General features: G+C 31.8%; 1 protein-coding gene across 1 annotated transcript; it reads right to left on the bottom strand.

The window, feature by feature from the left end:
- Positions 1 to 4983: 4983 nt before the first annotated feature.
- On the bottom strand, positions 4984 to 11219 carry LOC120136610 (probable serine/threonine-protein kinase PBL17). Its single transcript, XM_039152585.1, has 6 exons — positions 11144 to 11219; positions 9227 to 9531; positions 7156 to 7291; positions 5874 to 6010; positions 5617 to 5740; positions 4984 to 5519 (listed from the first exon to the last, which is right to left on the bottom strand). Exons 1-6 carry the CDS (start codon positions 11217 to 11219, stop codon positions 4999 to 5001), a joined length of 1299 nt encoding a protein of 432 aa, XP_039008516.1. The 3' UTR covers positions 4984 to 4998.
- Positions 11220 to 13088: the final 1869 nt, after the last annotated feature.

Raw genomic sequence — 13088 nt, 5'->3', positions numbered from 1 at the left:
AAACTATAATTTTTTGTTGTTTTAGTACCTAAATTAGGGTGTGTATTTTTTTTATTTGGATATTATCCGATCCAAACTTTTGGATATCCAAAAAATTCGAATTACTAAAAATGTGATCCATATCCGATCCGAAAAAACTGAATATCCGAAAGTTCGGATCAAATATCCGGATCCGAATATAAACTTCATTTGAAAAAATAAATTTTAAATTTAGTAAAAAAAGCCAAGTTACTAATGCGCACTTTTCATATGTAAACTTTAATTTAACATATCAAAAAATTAATCAACACTAAGTAAGGATCCAATTCATGTTAATACAAAAAAGGGAACTTAAGTTAGAGGAGAATATATTTTATAAATGAATTAGAATAATCAATATTATTTTAAGGGAAATGCTAAAGGCATAATACCAGAATTAGCCCCAATTTTTATTAAAATGGTCATTTTGGTTCCTATTATATTTTTTGGAACATTTTGGCCCTAACTTTTAATTTTAGGGAAAAAAGATCCTAACATTTGATAGAATAATCACTTTGACCCTTATTTTGGGTCATTTTGGTTCCTGGAGCATTTCAACCCTCAATAGTTTATTTTAGGTTAAAAAGACCCCTATTTTAGAGCGTTAATCTTGCGTTAACTAAATACTTTCAACTATAGAGGGGGCTTTTTGTCCCAAAGTGAAACATTGGGGCCAAAATGCTCAAAAAAAAGAATAGAGGTCAAAATGACTATTTTGATAAATGTTGAGGCTAATTTTGGTATTATGCCAATGCTAAAGTATGAACTTTGTTGGATCAATTCATTGGCTTCTAACTTTGACTTTCACTTAAATATTTTTATATCTATGAACTATTTGTTTTTTATTATATATATTATTAGAACGTTAATTTTCAATACATTTTAGTCAATTTATTTACCTTAAAATAATATAATTTTGTCAACTCTTATTTTGAAAATGACAAAGTGACAACATTTTTATACAATTATTTAAAAAAAAATTAAAATGCATCTTTCATAATGATGTATATTTTTATCTATTAATCGTATGCAAAAAAATTAATTTATATTGACAAAAGATTTGTGACTAATTTATAAACAAGACATGTAACTATGAAATTACACGATAGTGACGTTTCTTTCGTCACAATATTTACTGTCGGTGTTACTAAATGGGGTAAACTAAGTATTTAATCATTCAACTATTAATTCGTTTTTATTTTGGTTATTTTTCTATTTTTTTCAAAATTATACATAATGTTATGTTTTGGTTCCGTTTCGGTCACCTACGATTAAAAAATTAACGATGATATTGCTGTGTCACCATCATTGTTAAGTTCTTAATGGTGGAGTATCGAAATTAAATCTAAACTAAACTTTAAGTATAATTTAAAAAAAATAAAGTTTAGATACTAAAATAGAATAAAAGTAATAGTTTAGGCATTACATGTGTAGTTTACTCTTGATTTTCTTTTGATTACATGTGTAGAATAAAAGTAATAATTTTAAGGGTAAAGTATAGTAAAGATCACTGAACATTTCTGAAGCTTGCATTTAGGTCTCCAACTTTTAAAACTTGCAATACAGTCCCTCAATATTTATTCCGTTTGCAATATTATCCCCCAACTTAAACCACTATTAGAAAATTAGAGTAAATTATATAAACGGTCATTGAACTTTTCAGACACTTAAATTTAGGTCTCTCAACTTTTAAAACTTGTAAAACAATCCTCAATTTCATTATAAACCTCAATTTCCAAAGTAATTCAATTTCATTCTAAACCATTGATTCTACTAAATCATAAATGATCACTGTATGAGCAAATTCAGGTGAATCATAAATGATCGCACTGTAAAGCACTGAAGGGTTAGGTACTCAAATCTGATAAAAAAAAATAGTATGCAAGAACATAGTGGTACTTAAATCATAATGCTCTAAATGAGTGTTCCGAATTTCATATAGTCAAAAGTTGAAGAAATGAGCAGAGTTTATGGGAAGGTATTGAAGTTGAAATACCGAATAGAGTGCTTCCATTTTGCTATTCGGGATGTTTAATCAGTGCATATTGTTATTCAAAATTGATATAGATAGTTAAACAAACCTCAAATTTATATTGAAATAAATATTTTCAAATAGTAAATTCATGTTCAAAATTTCAAAACACCTTAATTTCATTCTAAACCCTAAATTCCAAAATAATTCAATTACATTCTAAACCTTAAATTAAAGTATTTTAGAATTTGGGGTTTAAAATTTAATTGAATTATTTTGGAATTTAGGGTTTAGAATGAAATTGAATTACTTTGGAAATTAGGGTTTAGAATGAAATTGAATTACTTTGGAAATTGGGGTTTAAAATGAAATTGATGACTGTTTTAAAAGTTGGGAGACTTAAATTCAAGTGCCTGAAAAGTTCAATGACCGTTTATATAATTTACCCTAATTTTCTAACAATGGTTTAAGTTGAGGGACCATATTGTAAACGGAATAAATGTTGGGGGACTGTATTGCAAGTTTTAAAAGTTAGGGGACCTAAATGCAAGCTTTAGAAATGTTTAGTGACCATTACTATACTTTACCCTAATTTTAAAACTAAACTTGACTCAACACACGTATGTGCGTTTCGTGTGGAGGGTGTATTTTATTAAAGGCATAATATTAAAATTACCTCCCAATATTTATCGAAATGGTCATTATGTCCCATATTCTATCTTTTGAAACATTTTGGCCCCAACGTTTCATTTTAAGTGAAAAATGTCCTTTACATTTGACAGAATAATTATTTTGTTCCTTATTCTTTTTTATGGGGCATTTTAGCCCTCAATGTTTCATCTTGTGTTAAAAAATACTCCTATTTTGGATAGTTAATCACGTGTTAACTAATGGTTTCATATATAGAGGGAGCATTTTTATCTCAAATTGGAATGTTAGGGGCTAAAATGCTAAAAAAAATAGGAGACAAAATGATCATTTTTTATAAACGTTGAGGACTATTTTTGGCATTCTTCTTTATTAAATCGGATTTAATTAACTGAAAATCTAATCCGACTCGACTAGAAATTAGTTCATGAACTGGCTCGTCACGTCATCTATGATCTATTAATTTTAAAATAACTTTGAAATAGCTATCATTCCTTATTCACCTTAAAAATATGGGATGAACAAATGTTATTAGTTTGGACCATATACGACGTGACGAGTCAAATTCATCTAATAATTTTTCAAACTCTCAATTATTTGACATTGAACGCTCACAACTCTGACAAAAAAAACGTCTCTTGATGTCTCAAACCAATTTCAGTGTTCTGAGTTACTGTAAGAAATACCATGAACCATGCATCAAAGATGATTTTTAACAATTTTGAGAGTTCAAATCAACATACTTTGAAAAATCATAAAGCTGTCTGATATGTAAGTGCTCTAGTTCTTTGATATAATTTGAATGGGTCTTATCTCGAGCCTTGCAGTTTGTTTATCGCTCATTTTTTATATAAAATCTCCATGTTTTCAAGCAATAGTTTAACCATCTGTTGATCTTTGTTTTTTAGGTGGTTGATTTGAGTGCTATCCATGGACCAAGTCTCCTAATTCCCTCTGCTAAAGTGAGAAGGGAGATTTTATCTGCAATTCAGGAGGCAATGAACATGGAGCTTTCTAACCCTGCTGAAAGAAGATCGGTTACTCAGCTGGCCATAAGGTTCCACCGAGAATGGGGTAAGGAAATATGATTGCACATGATTTCATTTCACACTGGCTAATATAATTTGCATGCGGACTTTTCGACTTGTTTACTTTTCCTTATTAGCTATTAGTTTGTTAAAGATGCTTCACACTCATTGCCCTAATCCACATTCCCCGTTTGGTTTGGCCGGGAATGTCATTCCCGGTAATGTTTTATTACCAATAGTGGATTTTTTGGGGTATATTACCGAGAATGTCATTACCTCCCTTCCCTTAGGTATTGTAACATTACCGGCTTTTTGGACTAAAATGTCCTTAAATTTTTATTTTTTTTCAGAAATATACTTCTTCTGTCATTGAATAATAAAAATTATACGAAGATTAAATTACAAATTTATCCTTAAATTATTTTAGATTTATAAAAAAAATCTATAATTAAAATTTTATATGAAGTTCAGGGGTTAATATAAATATTTTACCCTTTCATTAAACATTTTTTATATTTTTAATTTTGTAAAAAATTATATAAATGTTATGAATTTAATTTTTTAAAGAAAATATATAAATATTTTACAACTCGTAATATTATACAAATATATAATAAGGACAATTTGGTCAAATATACATTCCAATAATCCTTTATTCCTTTAACCAAACAAGGTAATCTTACATTCCTGTTAAATCAACCAAACACAAAATACAACATTCCAAATAATCCTATTCCCTGGTAATCTTTTAATCTCACTGGTAATCTTATATTCCATGAACCAAACACACCCTAAAGTTCTTTCAAAGGCCTCGATCTCCTAAACCCGATGCCGGACTAGGATTTTTCCAAAAAAAACGCCTGAAAGAAATTAATCCATGGCCAAAAATGAGTGTGAACCTTTCTTTTTTGTTCTCCCGATCCAGCCGTTGGATCGAGGCCAAACTTGAACTGTTTCTTTCCCCCTAGAGTTTAAACTAACATCTTGACCATTCAGACCGGGAAGTAATTAGAGATATCATTAGCTGTTATGTTAAAGAATCATTTATTTCTTGAATTTGATACAAGAAGTTAAGAAAATAAATATAACAATAGGGATGATAATAATAAAATAATAAAAGAATGTGCGGATGCAAAACTTACAAGTGCAGCAGCAATGCCAGCAGAAAGTGACCGGCCATTTGTGACCTGTACCTGCCTACCAATCTTCCCCACCGTTTTCCAAAAGGAAAAGACTTGGAAGGATGAGGCTAATGGGAAAAGATCCAGGCACCATTTGAGAACCAGTCAACGTGTTCCCCCGGGAATGGCTTTAACCAAACTTTGCTCATCCTTAGATAACTTTGGCCACATTTTCGACGTTATCTTCGGCTTCGGAATCCGAAAGCTCAGAAAGTTTAGTTTCTATGGGAAATTCGCTTTGGCTTCTTCGTCTTGCAGGTTCCATTCTTCGTTTGCATCTTTCTCTGTGAGTTGCACTTCTCGTGGGATATCTCTTTCTCGCAGGAGTCCGGGGGGACATGTTGGGAGTTTTGTCATGGCTGACATCTTCTGTCTGATGTTTCTCGAGAAATTCGACCACTTGGCTCATCACAGGTCGGCCTTTCGGGTTTTCGCTGAGGCATAAATAAGCCAAATGGGCTACCTTCATTGCTGTTCTGGGTGAGTATTGACCTTCCATCTTAGGGTCTAAGATCTTAATAAGCTTGTTGTTATGGTTCAAGAGTGGTCGAGCCCAATCGACCAGGTTTTGTCCTCGGCTAAACCCCCCATTGTCCATTACTCTTCTCCCAAGTAGCATCTCTAATAACACTACTCCAAACCCGTAAACATCGTTCATTGCTGTTAAATGGCCTGTTCATTTTAATACTGCAACTCGGTTATATATTTGATATATCTGAATATGGGGATGGTTTAATCCTCCGGGGGAAAAAGCATTCATGTTACTAACCAGTCAAAATATATTCAGGAGCAGCGTAACCGTGTGTTCCCATCACTCGTGTTGAAACATGGGTTTGGTCTCCCTTTGGTCCATCCTTTGCTAGTCCGAAATCTGACAGCTTTGCATTGAAGTCCTACACGTTTACATGCATTTTCAGTGATGAATACTTAAACAAGCCCTTTTAGTCCATTCTCGTGTCTGGCACTCACAATCAAGTACGAGTTGAAACTAATGAAAGTGAATAACAAAGAGTAACGATGAGTAACCTCATCGAGCAAGATGTTCGCCGTCTTGAAGTCGCGGTATATGACGGGTGTTTCAGCACCATGAAGGAAAGCTAGCCCTTTTGCCGCATCTAAAGCGATCTTCATTCTTTTCGACCAAGTCAAAGTACAATCAGATCCTAACAACCAACCATAATGAATAGGGTAAATAAAAAAATGCAAAATGATTTCAACCTGGTATAATGGAAAACATCTCTTTGATATATAGTGCATATGCCTTTTAGTATATGTTTTCCTAGTTCTCTTCGTTATTACTTGAACTCGGTGTGAGTATCGGAGATGGCATGTATCCATATGCACAATCTTTTCTATGTATTTGGAGGGTACGTTTTCATACTCGTTCGTATGTGTCAAGACTACGGATGGGCACTAGACTTGAACCCGACAAGTTCCGATCAGATCCAACTATATTGGGTTGAGTTTTTTTTTTTTAAATTTCAAGTTCAGGTCGGGTCGAGTTTTTTCGAGGATATATTCGGGTCAGATTCAGGTTTAGGATGAAAAATGCCCAATCCAACTAAAATATAATGTAATTATACTTATATATTTAGGGATAATTGCAACAATTTCCCTCTTTATATTATTTTTTTTTCAATTAGATCCTTATTTTTTTTTGAATAAAAGTAATTTTTTTATAAATATATTTATTTTGGATCGGATTAGGTTGGGTTTAGATTATCTAAAAAATATAGATTGGGTTAGGTGAAGTCACCCTAAACATGGGTCGGATAGGATTTCGGGAGAAGGATATATATTTTTCGAATTGGGTCCATGCCCAAGACATAGGCTTAAAAAGTAGAGGAATGACTTTATGCACATTATAAGTGGATGTAAATACGAGTAATTCTTCGAAGAAAATATGGACATGTACTTAAAATTGAGTAACATTGTATTCTCTAAGCATAATATAAAAATAAGTGTCTAAATTATACTTAAAATTGACTTGTGGTGCTTAAAGAATTTTTCATTAAAAATAAATTAATAATGTCATTTTAGGTGTTTACCGTTAAAAAAATCGTTAAGTGACACAAGTCACATTTAAAATTTTTAATAAATAATATTTTATTTTAAAAAAGAATAGAAAAATATAAACGTAACATATGCTACTTAACAATTTTTTCTTAAAGATAAACACCTAAACGTGTAACGAAATAAACATTAGATACTTAATTTTAATAAAAAAAAAGTTTAGACACCAAAAGTTAATTTTGAGTATAGTTTAGATTTTTTTTTTTTTGTATTAAGCCTATTCTCTAAAACTTACTGCGAAAGAGATGTCTTTCGACGCTCCCACTTGCCATGTATTCATAAACAAGCAACCGATGGTCACCTTCACAACAATAGCCTATGAGCTTCACAAGATTTGGATGCCTGAGTTGCCCTAAGTAGTTCACTTCAGCCTGCGAAACAAATTCGTGCAAACATAAACCAACCATATGTATGTTTGCTTCAAACCACACATCGGTTCGAATAAATAATCCAAAACAATCAGAATAATACTCAAATTCGAATGACAAAGTTCAAAATGACCTAAACTTAAAGCGACTCAGATTCAAAAATAGTTTGTATATGAAATTGAAACAAGGTCAAAACACACCCTAAATTGAAATAACTCGAATTTTAGGACCATATCGACCAGATCCGAAACCAATCTGACCCACACAATTGACATAGTTCAAGTCCATAAATTTGAGAAAATAGCAATACCCTTGCCTTATGTTACTCGGACTGAGGTGAGAGTGTTAGATATTATGTATCTAGACAAAATGTTTAATTGACTAAAAATTTCGCATAAAGTACTTCGGGGGTCATTGGACTATACTCAAATGATCATTTTGGTCACAAAATTTTCAAAAACTATAAAATGATAATTAAATTTTATTGAACTGATATAAAATGATCATCAAATTTTATCGAATTGATGCAAAGTGATTATTTTTTTTGAACTTTTACACTTGTTATAAAGTCATAGTGAACATTTTTGTATCAGTTCAATAAATTTAACGTCTATTGTATATCTTTTGAGAGTTCAATGACTAAAACGATAACTTGAACATATTTCAATGACCTCTGGTGTACTTTACCCAAAACAATTCATGCAATTGTCCAGAAGTGTCGGACGTAATACTTCAAAACAACTTAAAAGGTATAATAACATGAAATCTATCTAAGGCATTGATTAATGCTTTAAATTATAGTTCTTGTTCTATATCCTAGGTATTTATCCTATGTAAACAAGTATTCAAAATAGAACACATTTTGAAAAAGGGTAAATTGCATGTTTAGTAACTAAACTAATAATTTTGGTCTGTTTTAGTACCTAAATTTTCCATTTTTTTAACCATACCTAAAATTTATTTTTTGTTTCATTTTAGTACCCCGTTCAAAATTTAACATTAAATTTTGAAAAAAATTGAAAGTTTAAGTACTAAAACTGACCAAAACTGATATTTTAAGTATTAAACAAGTTAAGTTTTTAGAGGTAGGTACTAAAATAAAAATAAAAAAAACTAAATGTTTGATATGATTTTGAAAAAAAAAGTTTTAAAACATACTAAAATTGATTGTTTAGATATTAAATATGTAACTTACCCTTTGAAAAAAATACCAAAACATTCATACCCGAGTTCAAGTAACATAAGATAAAACTTTTTCGAGATATTCATATATGTAGATATAGCACTAATAAAATAATGACACTGCAAATTAAAAGAATTACTTTAGCTTTCAAGAAGAATGGTTATTGCATCATATTTTCTCAAATTATGACTTTGATTTTAAATTGATCCTTAAACTTTTAAATGTTCTAATTTCATCTCTAAACTATGTATCATTTTAAATTAGTACTCAGACTTTTGAACATTTCAATTTTGTCCCCAAACTATGACCTTTATTCTAAATCGATCCACAAACTTTTTAAATATTCCAGTTTCATCCCAAACTATACATATATACTAATCACATCCCTTGTTCATAAAATCGTTAAGCTAAGTTATATTATTATGTGATTGAAATAAATAAAAAAATTAGGTTAAACTATGGTAAAAACTAATTACGTATTTGGACAAGCTTGGGGATGAAATTGGAATATTTAAAAGCTTGGGGATCAATTTAGAAAGAGAATCATGATTTAGGGATAAAATTAGAATGTTTAAAAGTTTAAATACTAGTTTAGAATGGGAGTTATAGTTTGAGGATGAAATTAAAATACTTAAAAAATTTAAGGATCATATTTTAGAGACATATGATGCAATTATCTCGTAAAACAATAACACCTCATATTAATAGAATTGGTTTAGAAGATGCAAAGAGAATAATGCAAGGAGGAGATTTACCAGCCATTCTCTATCACCTTGTAACCCATCAGGATTAAGCTCTTTAACGGCAACTGGTGTAGATGGGAAGCCAGGCCTCACATTCTCGTCTATGACTCCTTTATAAACGACCCCGAAACCCCCTTCGCCGACGATGTGGTCTGGCCGGAATTCCTTGGTAGCCAATTTAGTCTCCTCATATGTGAAGATGCTAACATTGCTGTAACTCGGATTCTGCCGTAGATCTTTGAGATCCTTGACGGATGTCAAAGGAAATACGGTTTGCGTTTTGGTTTCATTTGATCTATGCGTTTCTGGGTTTCTTTCTGTTGGAAATGCAGTGCCATTAACCAACTATCAGGCCATAGGTTCGAAGTTGTTCATTAAAAAAGGGTAAAGTATACAAATGGTCCCGGGATAGTAGGGTGTTGCTTTGTTGAGTCTCGTGACTATTAAAGTTACAATATGGTTCTCCGATTATAGGACGTTGTTTTGTTGAGTACTTCAATTATTAAAAGTTATAAAATGATCATCCGACTATTCATGTGTTCTGAAATTATCATTTTCCGTTAAAAAATTGACTGTCGTTTGAGTTAGATGTTAACTTATTAACTGAGATATGATAAAATTTAACCTCAGAATCAGAACCGTTTGAGTTGTAAAATTGTTTTAGATTCTTTTATCAAGTTGATCATATCTCAGTCAGCATATTAACGTACAGCTCAGACTATCGTCAATTTTTTTAACAAAAATGATAAGTTGAAATATATGGACAGTCGAATGATCATCTTATAACTTTTAATAATTGGAGGACTCGACAAAGCAACATCCCGTAATTAAAGGATAATTTTATAACTTTTGATAGTCGAGAGACTTAACAAAGTATTCTTATAATCGGAAATTATTTGCATACTTCACCCACTAAAGAAATAGTCTACAAGCTAAAGGCATTCAATATCTCTAAATATGAAAATTCAAGCATGAAACCGATGCAATTGTAACCGCAAGTGCTTAATCAAGGCCTTGTGGACATGATAATGTTGGAAACATCGAAATTCATCTTCATTCAACAATTCTTACAGTTTTCAAACAATAGGTCACACAAGGCACCCTGGTTCTAGGTTGTTCGAACTCTATCCAATCTATTAGTTATCGTAACTCATATAGTTTTCTAAACATGAACTAGATACGATCATATTCAAGAGCTTCCGAAATAAGCATTGGTGAATATGATCGTATCGGAACCATCGAAATTAATCCTCCTCCCAATTCTAGTCGATTCTCAAAAGATCAATCACACAAGGCACAATCAGAAATCATTCAATGAGTCGGTTCTACAGGTTCATGACTGTTCAAACCCTAATCAATCGACTAATTCTCATGATTCCTCCAGTTTTCTGCAAAAATATTCCATAATATATCAAGTTTTCCACACTGCAACTCTCCAGTTGAACAACATTTCACAAATTCGGATTTCATCAAATGGGATAAGGGTGAGCGTTCGACCGAGTCGAGTCTATAAAATTTGAGTTGAGTCGTTCGAGTTTCTATTTAAATTTAATTACTGAAATTTAGAATATTTGATTCTAATTCAAACACTTTTCTATAATCATATACGATACATATTATATTTTTTATATGTGATATATATATCTACATAGTCAAGAGACTCGACTCAAACTTAAAAATCAATTCAACAATCACTAGAAATTTCAAGTTATTAAATTCTATTTTATATCTCGATTTGAATTTGAATTTTTTTAGTCGAGTTTTCTTCGTCCCTATACGAACAAATTCACAACAAATGGACAAAAGATTTGAGAGAAAAAAAAACTAACAATCCAGCAAACATGCAGCATAAAAAACAACCCCAAAGCTTCAAATCAGACCCAAACAAACATCCAGAAGAAAAAAAAGGGAAATGAAAATGAAACTAACCTGGACTCCTCTCGGGAGATTTGTCATGTTGACGTTGGCATGGCGTTTTCTCACCGGAGCTACAACAAAGCCCCATCAATCAAAGAAACCCACACCCTGTAAAATCAATCTGAATTCGGATTTTAGCTCCCCAAAACTTGAATATCGACATACATATATGAATATATTTCACATGATAATATTATTATATACATATATGAATATGGGTTTCTCAGTTTAATCTGCAGAAAAAACCTAAAGAGGAGTTAAAATTCGAGTTGGGTAAGATCGCATCGCATCTGGGTCGTCGCCAAGGAATTGAACCGACCCAAAGATGGAACCGTAAGAAAGAAGAAAAAAATCCAATGAAAACGAAGATTAAAAAAGGGGGAAGAAGAATATCGACAATGGCTTTCGGATCGAATCCACGATTGGATTAACTGTTTCGTTCTTCTTCTTCTTTTCTTTGGGGATTTTTGCTTTTTTCAGAGGCGTTGCCGCCATCGACGGCGCGCGAAGCGTGGCGATGCGCCGTTTTACTCGTTCCAATCTAAATTCGAATGCGCGGGAGAATTTTTAGTCCAATTTTATCCACTTTTTTTTCAGGATTTTGGATCGAATTTCTTATTTGGGAATTTCGTTTGGTTAAACACAAAATTTCATCAACATCAACTGTATCGATTACGCATGGAATTAGGAAATTATTAGATGAATCGGATATATTTAGCTTTGATATTTGAAAACATGGATTGGTCCTTTTTATCTACTAAGCACACGCAACGATCTTAGTGATTAAAAACATAATTATAATTTTTTTTTAAATCAGTTCGAATACAACATTTGTAGAAGCGTTGAAATGTTTGATTAAGTCTTGGGTAAAATAAACTTTTTCTCACTGAACTACACTCTCTCTTCTATTTTGTTCATCGTACTTTCAATTTTTCTATTTTGCTCACTAAACTTTACAGATTGAATCATTTTACTCACTCTGCTGTTAACTACGAGAGAGAGTAAGGTTCAGTGATTCATGGTGTAATTTAACCCCTTTTCCTTCTATTCTTCATTTTCTCTCCGCAGCCACCACGTCATTTTCATTCCGACCACTGACGATCGGCATAGATGGTGGTCATTCGATCCCAAATTTTATGGATCGGTTTGTCTCGACCCCCTAAGTCTGAATCTGATGGTTGTTTCATTGGAAAATGTCCCAAAACCAATGAATTTGGACTTAAATGTTTTGGTTTCCCCACTTTCAATCTCAAATTCATGGACTTCGGAGAAAGTTCCGACAAAATAGAGGTCGGATTCATATCAAGGTGTCGAGGCGAAGCGACCCATCCGATTTTGGGACCAAACGACCACCATCTACGGCAGTCGACGGTGGCTGGAAGTGGCAACCAACCACCTTCTATTTTTATTTTATTTTATTATTTATTTTATATTAAATAATAATAATAAAATGTCGCATCGTTAGATGTTAAAGAGAAAATGGTCGAGTGAGCAAAATGATTCGATTGTAAAGTACAGTGAGTAAAATAGGAAAGAAAATAAAGTTCAATGAAAAACAATAAAATTTACCCTTAAATCTTTTAAATAAATATCATCTTATAATCATTTCAAATTAATTAAAAAACATGAATTAGACGTCGATGATTAGAGATGTCATAAGGAGTCGAAAAAATATTTTAAAAAATGTCACTAAATTTTTAAAACGCTTGCAATTTGGTCATCAAAATCGAGAAAATTTAATTGAAGTCAACGATGTTAAGAAAAACATAACAATTATTGGGTCGTTAAACGATTAACAACAACTGACGTGGCATGTTTTGATGTATCAACCTTAATTAAGTATCCATTAGTCATATTTTTTTTCCTTCGTAACAAGTTTTTTATTTGATTCAGTAGTTAGACATTGCATATTTTCTCGTAAAGGTCTCATGTTTGATCCACAATAAAACTCTATGAT

Source organism: Hibiscus syriacus, unplaced genomic scaffold, assembly GCF_006381635.1.
Source record: "Hibiscus syriacus cultivar Baekdansim isolate YM2019G1 unplaced genomic scaffold, ASM638163v2 tig00110634_pilon, whole genome shotgun sequence".
Lineage (NCBI taxonomy): Eukaryota > Viridiplantae > Streptophyta > Magnoliopsida > Malvales > Malvaceae > Hibiscus > Hibiscus syriacus.
This window is presented reverse-complemented; position numbering and strand designations above follow the sequence as displayed.